The following is a 14,616-nucleotide window of genomic DNA, read 5'->3' as shown; positions in this document are numbered from 1 at the left end:
ACCCAAAATAATATTGTCTTGCACTGTATAGAAAAATCTGCACAATACAAGCTCATAAAAATCTGCCCTCTTCCTCAATGTGAAGAGAGATGTGCATGACTTCTTGCTCCCTCCTGTTAGAAATTGTATTTACTGGGTTTAATAATAAACAAAACAAATTTTATTAACTACAAAAGGGAGATTTTGAGTGGTTCAAGGGATAGCAAACAGAACAAAGCAGATTACTAAGCAAATGAAACAAAACACGCAAACTGAGCTTAACACAGTAGATAGGTAGGATACAAATTAGCAAATTCTCACTCTGAATGATAAACAGGCTGGCAGATTCTTAAGGCATAAGTTGCCTTGGCTTTCCCAGGTTTTCTTACACAGGCTAAAAATCCTTCCAGCCTGGGACCATCACTTCCCAGAGTTCGGTCTTTGTTCCTCAGGTGATTTCAGGTGTGTTGTAGGGAGAGTGAGGTCCTCTCCTGTTGTCAGTATCCCTCTTTTACATCTTCCCCCCACTTGCTGGAAAGCTTTTTTTGCTGTGACCTGGGTCAAACAGTTCCCATTGTGTCGAGCTATCTCTGAGAGGTTTCTGTTGCACACAGTTCCTGGGGTAATCCTTATGCTTGTGTGCATTTCTTCAGTAAGCCACTAACATTGTTTGGCCTCATCCAACGTAGCACATTTGAAATACAGAGACATGGTCAATATTTCCAGCTTTAGATACAAAAATACATGCATACAAATTGGATAAACACATTCAGTAAATCATGACCTTTCAAATGATACCTCAAATGGGCCATCTTGCATAAAGTATATCTTAGTTATACCATATTATATCATATCAATATTTCTATGAAGAACATGGAGTGTAATGTCACAGCCCCCTGTGGAGATGTCCCAGCTGAGGTCAGGAGAACAGCAGTACTTCCATCATGCAGAGAAAAAGTGGCTGGCTGCTTAAGGAAATGAAAGAACTATAGATCATTTATAGAAGCCCAGTCTGAGATCCCATCCATTCTTATCAGATTCTCTTATAGCCCCAGGAGGTATGGTGACTGTTGAAGCCCCCAACAGATGGATGGGTGTTGAAGTGTTTGTAAAGATGGGGTGTTTCAGGCTACATCAGCAGGCTTATAAACATTTGCAACTTCAAACTGACTAACTCTTACAATATCACAGTAAGGCAAAGTAGTTGGTAGGGCCTCCACATAAATATCAGATTTCGCATAAATGGCTCTGCCACATTTTCCATGAAGATTGTAGCTAACAATGTCATAGCCTCTCACTGTCAGCCCATTGGCAAGGAAGGAATCTGCATACTTTTCTAAGAGACCACTAACATCCACCCTGTGACAGGCCATGAGATTCTCTATTACTGAATGCTTTGCAGCTGACAGCCCCTCAGTACTGAGTTGAAGAATGGAGAGAAAAGGATCAACAAGTACAACTCCTGTATCACTGTGCACTGCAGGAAGCCAGTATAAATGTTTAAACAAAGAATTGGTTTTGAAATCTAAACCTTTTATACAGTTCGGTGCATGCAACATTAAATGCTATTTAACAATCTTACCTTGCAATAGCCCTGATGAAGTCAAGAGAGACAGTACATTTGTACTTTGGTCCATCAAGCTGGTCATCATGGCCAACCAAGGTTAAAAGCTGGAGTGTCACAAGAGAGGTGATCTAGAAACAAGAGACATCACTGAAACATTACTCACTTTTGCAAACAGGAATAACAATGACCAAATTTTCATTTGTCACCAACATAACTTTTGCAAGGTCACCAGATGTCTCATATTTCATAAGGAAGTTCTACATTTGGCTATTCTGTCCCACTGATTGTCTCACTGTTCTGAAACCAGCTGACCCAAAAGGGTGTAAATTCACATGACCAGGTCTGCAGCAGGAGAAGCCTTATGCATAGGTTGAGATCTAGGGCACTTCATATCAGAGGTTACCCTGAAATTCTTCTTAAATATCTCTACAGTTCCGTTACCTCCCTGAATTGGCACTTTCTAAGTCTTGACAGCCACCTAAGACATACATCAAGTTCACTTCCCTCACATGTGGAGACCACCTTTTTGAATTGTCATACTCAGAGTTTTATACCCCAGAGCCTCTTGTGCCAGATTAGACCACATTTCAAACAAACTCACTGAATCATCCTACCCTGCCATGAGACAGAAGCCCCAAAGTTGGAAGGCAGGATGAAGGGTCCTGAAGATCATGCACTAAGCCAAAAACCCACCCCTTGGGGAGTGGGCCTGGAAGGAAAGAGAGAGGTATGTGTGTGTGTGCACACTCATGTACAGACACACACACACACACAATATCTTGAGAGATCGATCAATGTGCACAAATAGACATTTCTCTCTTTTCCTTCTTTCAAAAGATGATCTCTTAGCAGAGTTGGATAAGTACGTATCAATACATACATATATACGTACACACATGCACACTCAATGCCATTAAAGTCTTGATAGTTTCCACACTGTGGTATTATAGGTATACACCATATTAAACATAAGGAATACACTTTGCTACTTACTTTAAATGGTGCCCAAGCGCACACTAAAAATAAAGGAAAGGAAGGAGTATGGAGACTAGGGTGACCAGACAGCAAATGTGAAAAATCGGGGTAATTAGGGGAGGGGCGGGGTAATAGGAGCCTATATAAGAAAAAGACCCAAACATTGGGACTGTCCCTATAAAATTGGGACACCTGGTCACACCTAATGGAGACCCTAGAAAAAGTGTGAATGGTGAGAGACAAATGAGAGAGAGAGAGAAATGACAAAGGTGGAAATTCAGATGTAGAGATATAGGAAAAGAATGAAGCTGGGAGTTACAGAACTAGAATGGAAAAAAGACACAAAAAATACACTATGAATACACATTTAGTTTAATAGAGCTGCTGAAGGCTAATCTGTGTTAAGTGTGTGCCTCAAGGGTGATTTTTATTGTTATCATAATCATCATCATCAGCTGTAATAATAAATATTTATACTGTATTATACTAGCACCCAAGGGCTGCAGTCAGGATTTAGGTCCAGTTGTGCTGGGCACTGTACAAATACAGAAAAGAGACAATCCCTCCCATAAAGGGTTCACAGGCTAAAGACAAACTTATTTACAGGGTTTATTTTTAAAGTGTCCATATTGTTGGCTATTTTCTCCTTCTGACTTCAAGATTGAGGGTGGGATGCCAAAAAGTTCTTTGCCAAAGGCATCTGTGAACTTGGTGTGGTGTGCAGGTGAGTTCACTGATCAGTGTCCCACTAGCTCTGCTTGACACTGCAGAGGAAGCTGGGTACTAGTCATAAGAGGAAAGCTTTTTGCTCAGAGCACAATGGACTTTGTAGCAACTAACCATCAGGACTCTGTTGGGGGAAGCAGGAGAAATGAAGGAACCATTATCCCCTACTACATCATTTGGGATGACCAGAGGATGACAGACAAAGACAAAACTATGCCACCATCTTTAGCCCACACCTGCACTCCCTTACTGGCTGCTCAAGCTTTGTCTTTGTCTGGCACCTTACTGTCACAGTTACTCCTGGGAGAATTCTGTGCCAAAAAATTAAAAATTCTGCATATTTTGTCAAAATAACACAACATAATCACTCCAGTTTCAATTTTTTGGGTAATTTATTTCAAAATACTTGTCAACAAGTATGTCAACAATACAGACAACAGCAAAAAAGATTCCCCCCAGGAGTAGAGTGTTAAACAAACCAGTTTCAGTTGGGGAGCGCTGGAGGGGGCTGTGTGGGGCCCCCAGAGCTTCTCCCCCCCCCAGAGTTCAAGCGGATGGGATGAGTGCACCTGCATGTCTCCTCTTCTTGGAGGGGAGTGCAGCGGAAGACAATTAACAAAGTCTTTGTTCTTTGATGTTTCACAATGTCTCATTTTGTTTCAATGGGCCTTCTTGGTGGGCAGGACCTAACACCCTCTGTAGGAAGCCAGCATTTTACAATAATTAATGATCCTTTCCTGTTTGATGACTTGCACAATCACAGAGGATTACAATGCAAACACTTAATATCGCTTTATAATATGGGCTACAGATGTTATACGTGAGATTAATTTTTGTAATCGTTTGACAGCCCTACTGCATATAATAATCATGATTAATTGCAGTTTTAATCATTGTTAAATAATAATATATACTATTTATTTAAATAATTTTGGATGTTTTCTACATTTTCAAATATATTACAACACAGTACAAAGTGTACAGTGCTCAGTTTATATTATTCTTGATTACAAATATATGCACTGTAAAAAAGATAAACAAAATAAAATTTTCAATTCACTTCATAAGTACTGTAGTGCAATCTCTTTTTGTAAGTTACACTTTCACGATATCTAGAATTTTTTTTTTACGTAACTGCACTCAAAAATAAAATAATGTAAAACTTTAGAGCCTACAGTCCACTGAGTCCTAACTTCTTGTTCAGCCAATCGTTAAGACAAACAAGTTTGTCTACATTTACGGGAGATAATGTTGCCTGCTTCTTATTTACAATGTCACCTGAAAGTGAGAACAGGCATTTGCATGGCATTGTTGTAGCTGGCCTTGCAAGGTATTTACATGCTAGATATGCTAAACATTAGAATGCCTCTTCATGCTTCAACCACAATTCCAAAGAACACGCTTCCATGCGGATGATGGGTTCTGATCAATAACAATCCAAAGCAGTGCGGACTGATGCATGTTCATTTTCATCATATGAGTCAGATGCCACGAACAAAAGGTTGATTTTCTTTTTTGGTGGTTCATGTTTTGTAGTTTCTGTATCAGAGTGTTGCTCTTTTAAGACTTATGACCGCATGTTCCACATCTCGTCCCTCTCAGATTTTGGAAGGCACTTCAGATTCTTAAACCTTGGGTTGAGAGCTGTAGCTATTTTTGGAAATCTCACATTGGTATCTTCTCTGTGTTTTGTCAAATCTGCAAGGAAAGTGTTCTTAAATCAAACATGTGCTGGGTCGTCATCTGAGACTGCCATAACACGAAATATATGGCAGGATGTGGGTAAAACCACAGTGCAGGAGATGTACAATTCTCCCCCAAGAAGTTCAGTCACAAATTTAAGTAATTTATTAATTTTTTAACAAGCATCAGCAACGTGGAAACACGTCTTCTGGAATGGTGGCCTAAGCGCGAGAGGGCATACGAACGTTTAGCACATCTGGCACATAAATACCTTGCACTGCCAGCTACAAAAGTGCCATGCCAATGCTGGTCTCACTTTCAGGTGACACTGTAAATAAGAAGTGGGCAGCATTAATTCCAATAAATGTAAACAAACTTGTTTGTCTTAGTGATTGGCTAAACAAGAAGTAGGACTGAATGGACTTGTAGGCTCCAAAGTTTTACATAGCTTTGTTTTTGAGTGCGGTTAAGTAACAAAAAAAATCTACATTTGTAAGTTGAACTCTCACAATAAAGAGATTTCACTACAGTTCTTGTATGAGGTGAACTTAAAAATTCTATTTCTTTTGTACATCTTTTTTACAGTGCAAATATTTATAATAAAAAATAATATAAAGAGAGCACTGTACACTTTATATTCTGTGTTGTAACTGAAATCAATATATTTGAAAATGTAGAAAAAACATCCAAAATATTCATAATAAATTTCAATTGGTATTCTCTTATTGTTTAATCGCAATTATTTTTTTAATCTAATTAATTTGTTTTGAGTTAATCACTTGAGTTAACGACGATTAATTGACAGCCTTAATATGCAACATCCTACAAGCATTTCATTAAGTCTAAACACATACTTATAAACTTAACATCTATTTTAACAATACTAACACAGAGATGAGCCAGACTGGTTTCCAGTTATGTATTGGTTAGTGTTCAGTTGAGAACTAGGGGGCTTGGCATGAGGTGGCACCTGGTCTACCAGGCGTCACTGAAGGGATGAAGAAAGAAAATTTCTAGACACCATTAATGACTACTCCTTGGAGCACTAGTCCTGGAACCCACAAGGGGAGAGGCAATTAGTCCTAAGTGCAGCACAGGATCTGGTCCAAGAGGTGAATATAGCTGAACCGCTAATAGCTTTGAAGGGAGATACCAAAGATACCCAACACAGTAACATTTAACTTCAAAAACAAGAATTTTTTTTTTAAACACAGAAGCTAGTTAAATGGACACTAAAAGAAACAAGTCACAAAAGTGAAATGCCTGCAAGCTGCATGGAAACTATTTAAAAAATATAACAGAGGCTCAAACTAAATGTATATCCCAAATAAAAAACAAACAAAAAACAAAAGGACCAAAAAATGCCACATCAGCAAAACAGCACAGTAAAAGAGGTGGTTAGTAACAAAAAGGCATCCTTTAAAAACTGGAAGTCAAACTGTAGGTAAGAGGATAGAAAGGAGTGCTAACCCTGGCAAGTCAAGTATAAAAGTAAAATTAGGCGGACTAAAAAAGAATTTAAAGAACAACTAGCAAAAATTAACAGCAAAAGTGTTTAAGAACTTCAGAAGCAGGAAGCCTGCCAAACAATCAGTGGGGTCACTGGACAATCAGCGTGCTAAAGGAGCACTCACGGAACATAAAGCCATTGCAGAGAAGCTAAATGCACCTCACTGCAGAGGATCTAAGGAAGATTTCCACACCTGAGCCATTCTTTTCTGGTAACAAATCTGTGGAACTGCCCCAGATGGAGGAGTTGAGGAAGTTTTGGAACATACCAAAAAGTTAAACAATAATAAGTCACTAGGACCAAATGGTATTTGTGCAAGAGTACTGAAGGAACTCATATATGAAACTGCAGAGCTACTAACTGTGCTATGTAACCTATTGTTGAAATCAGCCCCTGTAATAGGTGACTGGAGGATAGATAATGTCATGCCGATTTTTAAAAAAGGTTCCAGAGGCAATCCTGGCAATTACGGGCCAGAATGCCAAACTTCAGTACCAAGAAAATCAGCTGAAACTATAGTAAAGAACAAAATGATTGCACACAGATGAACGCAATATGTTGGGGAAGAGTCAACAAGCCTTTTGTAAAGGGCCCTCACTAATTTATTAGAATTCTTTGAGAAGTCAACAAGCATGTGGACAAAGGCGATCCAGTTGATATAGTGTACTTGGACTTTCAGAAAGCCTTTGACAAGGTCCCTCACCAAAGGCTCTGAAGCAAAGTAAACAGTCATGAGATAAGAGGGAAGGTCTTCTCATGGATCAGTAACTAGTTAAAAGATAGGAAGATACAGTCAGTTTTCACAGAGGAGAGAGGCAAATAGCAGGGTCCCTCAAGGATTTATGCTGGGACCTGTGCTGTTCAACTTATTCAAAACTATTCTGAAAAAGGGGATAAACAGTGCGGTGGCAACGTTCACAGACTGTACAAAATTATTCAAGACAGTTAAGTACGAAGCGGACTGCAAAGAGTTACAAAGAATATCACAAAACTGAGTGAATGGGCAACAAAACAGCAGAGGAAATTCAATGTTGATAAATGCAAAGTAACGCACACTGTTCTGAGATTCAGTCCATTACACTGATAAGAACAGATACCATACTTGATAGTTGCCCTGTTCTGTTCATTCCCTGTGAAGCATCTGACACACTGGCCAGTGTTGGAAGACAGGATACTGGGCTAGATGGACCACTGGTCTGACCCAGAATGGCCTTTTTTATTCATGGGTGGTGTGGAAAATGAGAAAAGAGGATAAAATAAGTGAGGAGTTACACACCAGGAAGAGGGGGGAGGAAGAAAGGAGAAAGTGTTTCAGATGAGCCATACACAGGAAATACTGCCTCCAAAAAGCCACTTCTGGAAGAAGTGTTAGGATTGGCGAACTGTTTGACTGAGGCAGGAACGAAAAAACAAACAAAAACAAAACTCAAGTGCAGAAAGGAGAAATATATTGGTGCAATGCTGCCACAGCTCTCTAAAGGAGCAGGTGGGAGCTTCAGCCTGGGAGACTATTTCTGCAAATGCACAGGGATGTTCTGAAAAATTCATCCTGAAGTGCAATAAACCAAAATGCAAATATTGAACTGTAGGACACAGTCTTTTATACCTGTGAATATATTCCATTAGAATGCAGCCTCATTTGTCCTGCTTAGCTGATGTAAATCGCAGCACAGTGAGGACATCAGAATATACTACTTTGGCCTTATTTTTTAAAAAGTATCTTGATTGCTCAGTTGCCCCCTCTCTCTGTGATGCTGTGTGTCAGGGAGGAGAAAAGATGCTCCTAGTTACTTACCCTCAGCTGGTGACAATGCACCATGACACAGTGACATTGTGACATTCAGGATCTGATCAGGCAGAGAAGATATAATGGAAATAGTCCCACATTTCAAAAGCAAAATGTTAACAAGTCTGAAAGTGATTAAATATAATGTACTAAATATAATGTACTAACAAGTTTCTTAAGTAAGAGTGAATGCCTGCATTAGGCAACCTAATGCAAATTCAAACCATCAAGAAAGCAAATATTTAACCACAGTAAATTTATGTGTAAATAAGCAAAGGAAAGCTAAAGGAATAAGAAGCCTTCAAACCTTCCTTACTGGTTAAAGCTATGTCCCAAAATTGATTACTTTAAAATATTATTCTAATCTCCTTAGTATTTCTTCAGACCCCTAGTCTGTGGTGAGCAAAAACTAGGTTTACTAGGAATGAGACAATGTTTATAAATAAGTATAACTATTTAATTTTGGTTTATAACCTATGACAATACAAGTCTGAAAACTATGATATGATTACTGCTTCCTTTGTTCCCACAAACCTGAATATTGCATAAAATTACCTTAGGTCTATAAATTATGTTAAAGGCAGCTGATTCACAATTCCTTTTGTTAGTTATAGCACTTTGGAAAACTATAGGAAACTATAGGAACTTTGGAGACTATAGGAAATTACTCAAATTCTAATTTGCAAATCTCTCTGGTTTCAATTTAATGGCACTCCTCTTACCCCTAAATTTGTTATTTTATCAAATCCTTTAAATTTAAGTCAGAAGAGTACATTTTTCTACATTCTTCACTCAATCAGGTCTTTATTCAGTCAATGAAGAAGCATAATGGAGTAATCTGTTATTACAACTGCTATTTTACACCCCAGTGCACCATTATTGGCTAATCATTTTTGCAGGATATGCTTGCAGCTGGCCTCTTACATTCAGAGACTACCAATGAAATCAGGTCATATCCCACAGAAGGAATGGCATGAGGCTCATAAAAGCTTCCAATGAACACACCATAAGCCTTGATAGCTTGGAGCTGGACCCATCTAAATATTATGTAGGCTGCAGAAATCAAAAGTGACCTTGCTGCTGCATTACAAATGTTCCAGTGCTGCGTTAATAACAAATTGTGACCAATTTCCCCTACTCTCATCAAATACTGTATATGGAACAGAAGGTCAGTCCCGTATTGTAAAACTGCTTACTAAATCCTCTGCCTATAAATCAGAAATACTGTCAGGCTGGATACCAAGTTTCTGATTAATGTTTTAAGCTTAACATGCTACAAGACACGAAAGTTTTGATCCTTATTTAGAGTAAAACAAGGTTATTTACCTGGTCAACCGCAGCTCTCCAACTATGCTTCTTCCATAAATTCTCAGTAAGTTTAATGCAATACACATAGATCAAAAATCACTTTGTAGTGAATGTTTAAACAGAGCGTTATAAGCCTATAGGTTCAGGTACTGAGACTATGCTTAAAAAGCAAAGGTAGATAAGCCTGCTATTTCCAATTCATGCAGAGCAACAAACACAGATTCCAAACGCTAAAGACATTAGAGAGAGAAAGAGTGTAGATTGACGGGAGAAACAAGGTATGAGAACAGCAAATTAGTTAAGCAACTTCCTTTTTTCCTTCCCCAAATTGCTTCCACAGCTCTCAACCCCTGAAGACTAGCAAGCAGCAACCATTAAGAAATTAAGAGTTGCAATAATTAAACAAACACTGCCCTACTAAACTGGGCATCTGACTGCCCTCCAACTCTAAACAATAAAGCTTCTAGAAAGTGTGCTTTGAGTTCCAAGTGGCAGCTTGGCCAATATCTGCACCAGACACAAGCAAACAGACAAGCCACTTTTACTACAGATGACTGAATTCTAATGCTCACTCAGTGTGGGTCATATTCTAAACACTCAGCAATGCATGTGAGAGCCTGTTTGGATAAATACTCCTTAAAGATTACTTGGGTGAAGAAAGCTGAGACTATTAAGGTAGTTGCTAGGTAGGAAAACACAGGAGAGAATACAGGAATACTGATGTCCTGTCATCCTGATTAATGTATAAACAGGTCTTTTATATATAGCTATATATACTGTATATATAAACCCACTTAGATAGATGTGTACAGATGTCATTTCCCTTATAGTGATACCCAACAGACAATGTTTAAGTGATGTCCTAAAATGTTTTAATCCTAAAAAAATAAAATCCTAAAACTGTTTTGACATCTAAAAAGGTCTGGATTCTAAATTTCCCTGGATCAAAATGAAGTGTGGTAAAAAAATATTTGGAGGACGATGGTCTGAACCAAGTGGAACTCAGACAACAATTTAGTTATAAATTTGCAAAGAGAACAAAAGATAACTTACAGTGAATGGTGGATCAGTCATTAAAGACTGCATTTCACCTACTCTTCTCAAAGATCTGATTGGAATTAAAAATCAAAACAGTAAAAATAAATAATAATACTTAGCTCTTATCCAGTGCTTTTTATCCACAGATTTTACAATTTCTTTAGTGGCAGGCAAAATAAAAAGCACTCTGCTAAAGGCTCAGACGGTGACTCCATTAGCACTGTGTTGTGATCCCACAGAAATACATTCACCAGTTCTTAAAGGACTCTTGTAAGATGGCATGACTGAACAGTGGAAGTATCTGTTGCATGACGACGTGGTCATGGGGCTAAAAGACGTGTGTTGTGGCTAGTTCAAGATAAGTTATGTGGAAGCAGCCAGGCCTTGCATAACTTTTCTGCCAGGTTTGGGGAAAATCATGAGCAGCAACTGTGTTTTGTCACCCAAGGTCATCACTTTCTCACTTTGTCTGCTGGCAGAAAACATTTTGTTGGGTTTTCTAGCAGCATGAGTTTCTTTCATTCATCATTATCCTCATCCCCCTCACCTTCCCCATTCACAAGCACTACTTTAGATTAATCTGATATAGAGAATGTACAGGTTCTGAGGCTCACTTGATGTACCAGGTGCACAGAAAAAAAAAAGAACAGGGTGGCGAACCTTTAAGTGCTAGTAGCAACTGAAAGAGAACTAACATCAGTTTGGACATTTAGGGGTTCTGAAATCCATGAAGCAGTGGCAGAATGTACCATATTCTGAGAGGGGGAAGAGAGATATATGTAACCCTTAAAACACTTTGGAAGTTCTGTCTGAGTCTTGTCCCCAAAGTTAAGACAAAAGAATGGGAATCCACTGCAACTCATGTTTTCAAAAGAAACAATTTCAAATTGCTGACATCTTTAAATACATTACTGCCCACACAATACAGAGCTATACTAGTTTAGCACTTTGTGAAAATGTAACAGAGCAGCAGGACTCTTCTGGTAACTCATCCTGTCAGCAAGTTTTAGAACCCTGCATAAAGGCACTGACATTCCGCTTTACACAGGGGCAAATGTGGCTCATGAACTTAAACTCTAGACATATGGGAGGTGGCAGTGACTTTCTAGACAGAGGGAATGGAGAGTTAGGACAGAGGTATTCCTGTGATAGCTAGGCACAGAGGAAGCAGAGACTATGTTTTCTGTTGTATTATTGTTTTGAGGTTACTAATAAAGCCAAACCCCAGGAAGGGAATGCGTTTGGATGTTAACTTGGGGTCTGTTCCTTCCTTGGAGGATAGGGGACTTGCAGCTTGATACATAATAAAAAGATTCCCACTAAAATTTCCATATTCTACTAAATCTTAACAAGTTGATAATGTTGTTTTATAACTAGCTTTGAAAAATATCACTATTTCTAAAGTTCAGGCAGTGTAAACCCCAGAAAGTAATCTGTTTTCAAACAAAAATATATAAAAATGTATTCCACATTTGGAAAGATATAAATGAAAGTAATTGTGCCTCTTAGCAAAAAATCTCAGTTCTCAAAGCTTTTTCTTCATAGCACGTATTACAGTGGCTGTATTTCATTGTCACAAAAGCTTAGAACATCTGGTGAGAACAGACTTGAAAGTAGCCAGAAAAACTGCGTGGGTGATTTTAAAAAAGGACATTTATTAAGAATATTTTGAACAAAAGAAATTAGAAGAAATATTCTAAGACTGTTCAGAAAAGTAAAATTGGATGTAGTTATAATTTAGTCTGAGTAGAAGAGACCACAGTAACAGTACAATGTTACATACCAGTGACTGACATTTCTGAAAGGGCAGTCAGGAAGTCTGGAGAAGAATTCTTGACCTTCAAGGCATGACGGAACAGGTGTAATAGCTATGCTGAAATCCAATGACTAAATTTCCCCTTAAATGTAGTTGTGTGACAATGATCCTTGAAAAGTGTTTTTGGGTAGGTGGGTTATCAAGGGTTAGTGGTTAAGAATAGCAAGTGGCTGAGGATGGTACCCTGAAGAGAACAGACCTTCTGAAATACTTCTAAGCTCTACTGGTCAAACTTAGAGGCCTAACTCCCAGGTATAACAGAAGCCACACTTAAGGGTAATATATTTTTCACCAACCAGCTATAGTTACACAGATGGGCTTTGCATCATTCCTTAAAGGGTAACAAAGACGAGCTTTGTTAGGCCATTAGGGCTTTGTGGAGGAGAAAATAATTCCAGAAGTGAAGGCCATTCACTGAGAAGACCCTGCCTCTTACCAGGAAGATGATGACAAACCAGAGAATATTCACATAAAAGCAATAATTGATTAGTGGCTGGATAGACTGATTTACAAGGAAATATATGTTTGGCCTGGTTAAGTGAAGACTGACTAATGGTAAGAAAAGTCCACCAATACAGATTATAACTGTATGAGATAGAAGGGAATTTTTCAGCATAGCTAAAAGGGGGGGGGGATTTATAAATAGAATCAGTGGCATGAATCTAAAGGGGACAATTAGGCTGAGTATTAGGAAAACCTTCCTTACATAAGAGTTATTAGCCTATGAAACAGTTTCCCAGAGGGGTGATGAAACCCCTACTGAGTGGTACTTGCAAAACTGGGCTAGACAAACCACCAGTAAAAGCACAACAGAGAACAATTCTGCATTGGCAAAGAGATGTGCCACAAACAGAGGCAGATAAAAGGAGAGTTTTGGAGGGGGTAGCTGCAGACTCAGTGCTTGAAGATAGTGGGATTTGGTGAGTGGTGCATATAGTCTGCCAGTAGTTTGCTTGGTTGACTGTTTGTTCATTCTCTGTGTACAGGCTGCATAGCTGGGCTGTGGGCCGTGAGTAAGAAGGGTGCCTTGCTAAAAGCCCTGAGGCTCTAACCCTTGGAGCTTGGAGCAGCTGCCAGCTGTTTGAAGACAGAAGTTAATTGCTCCCAGGTGGTGAGGGGGTTGAGCTGAGCTCCTCTAAGCAGGGAAGAACTTGTTATAAAAAGTTACTGGCAAGGAGATCACATGAGACAAGAACAGAAGCAGCTAACAGGAGAGTTTGGGAGGAAGTTGAGAAAAGGCATTTTAGAGACTTTCCCTCCAGATTCAGCAGTGTGTGTGATATCAAGATGGCCAACGATAGAGACCTAAAATGGTTGTACCATGTTCTCTTTCCTGCCTGCAGCCAGAAGGGATGTCCTGTACACAAAAGTGTAAGCTGGTGGCTGTCCTGGAGAATTCTTGGATTGCAGGGGCATCTTGAGAAGCTATTGAGACTCACAGTAGCTGTACCTCGAGTACCTCGGCAGCGAGGTTTGGAAACCACAGTACTCCAGGTTCAAGGAAGAATGAAGGTGGCCACCAAAGAATCGGGGAGAAAGAGGAAGTCAGAAAGCAGGCCAGGAGATTTGTAAGCAACAGAGGCAAGAATTCAAGGCGACATTCTACACACCAGGAGACAGATGGGGATGGGCAGGCTGTGGTCCCCAGAGAGAAGAAATGCAAGAGGAATTCCACTCAGCTACAAATATAAATAGATACCAGGTCCTCAATGTGGAAATATCAAAGAAACTTCTCAAGATCAGGCAAATCCAACAGATGAGAGAGCTGTACTGGGCACACGTGGATGGCAACTCGGCCCAACCTGTAAGAAAATTAAGCTTGCCCACAAAGAATTGTCCAACTATCCAAAGAAGACAAATGATAGTTGTTGGAGATTCAATTCTCTGAAGAAATGAAAGAACATTCTGCAAGGGACAAGTGGACAACAGGACAGTGTGTTGTCTTCCTGAGCCAAGGCATGAGACATCACTCCAAGACTGGATAGGCTTCTAAGGTCAACAGGCAACATTCCATTGGTGATGGTTCATATCGGTACTCATGACACTGTCTTGTGGGATAGTAGTAGTCCATCGCTGATAATGACAATATTGTCGCAGTTCTCATCATGGCTATGCTATGCATATTTGAGATTGATGCCAGCCCACTGGAGACTGCTCTTCAAGTTATCTTTGAAGCACTTATATGGATGACCCTTTCTTTTTGCCATACCTCAGCTCCCCGTACAGGA

The 14,616-nt window shown here is 39.4% G+C and overlaps 1 protein-coding gene across 3 annotated transcripts in view; it reads right to left on the bottom strand.

The window, feature by feature from the left end:
- The window catches only part of ORC5 (origin recognition complex subunit 5), a 130,272-nt gene that overhangs the window by 13,482 nt on the left and 102,174 nt on the right, over positions 1–14,616 (bottom strand). For 2 of the 3 annotated variants that reach the window (XM_039517391.1, XM_039517396.1), the window contains exon 14: positions 1,562–1,674. In XM_039517391.1, coding sequence (XP_039373325.1) covers positions 1,562–1,674 — 113 coding nt within the window. Of the gene's footprint in view, positions 1–1,561; positions 1,675–3,871; positions 3,944–14,616 lie in introns of those variants that run through there. The other variant, XM_039517411.1, reaches the window with a different exon arrangement.

This window comes from Mauremys reevesii, linkage group 1 (genome assembly GCF_016161935.1).
Source record: "Mauremys reevesii isolate NIE-2019 linkage group 1, ASM1616193v1, whole genome shotgun sequence".
Lineage (NCBI taxonomy): Eukaryota > Metazoa > Chordata > Testudines > Geoemydidae > Mauremys > Mauremys reevesii.
Note: the sequence above shows the minus strand (reverse complement) of the source record. Positions and strands in the feature narration are given on the sequence as shown.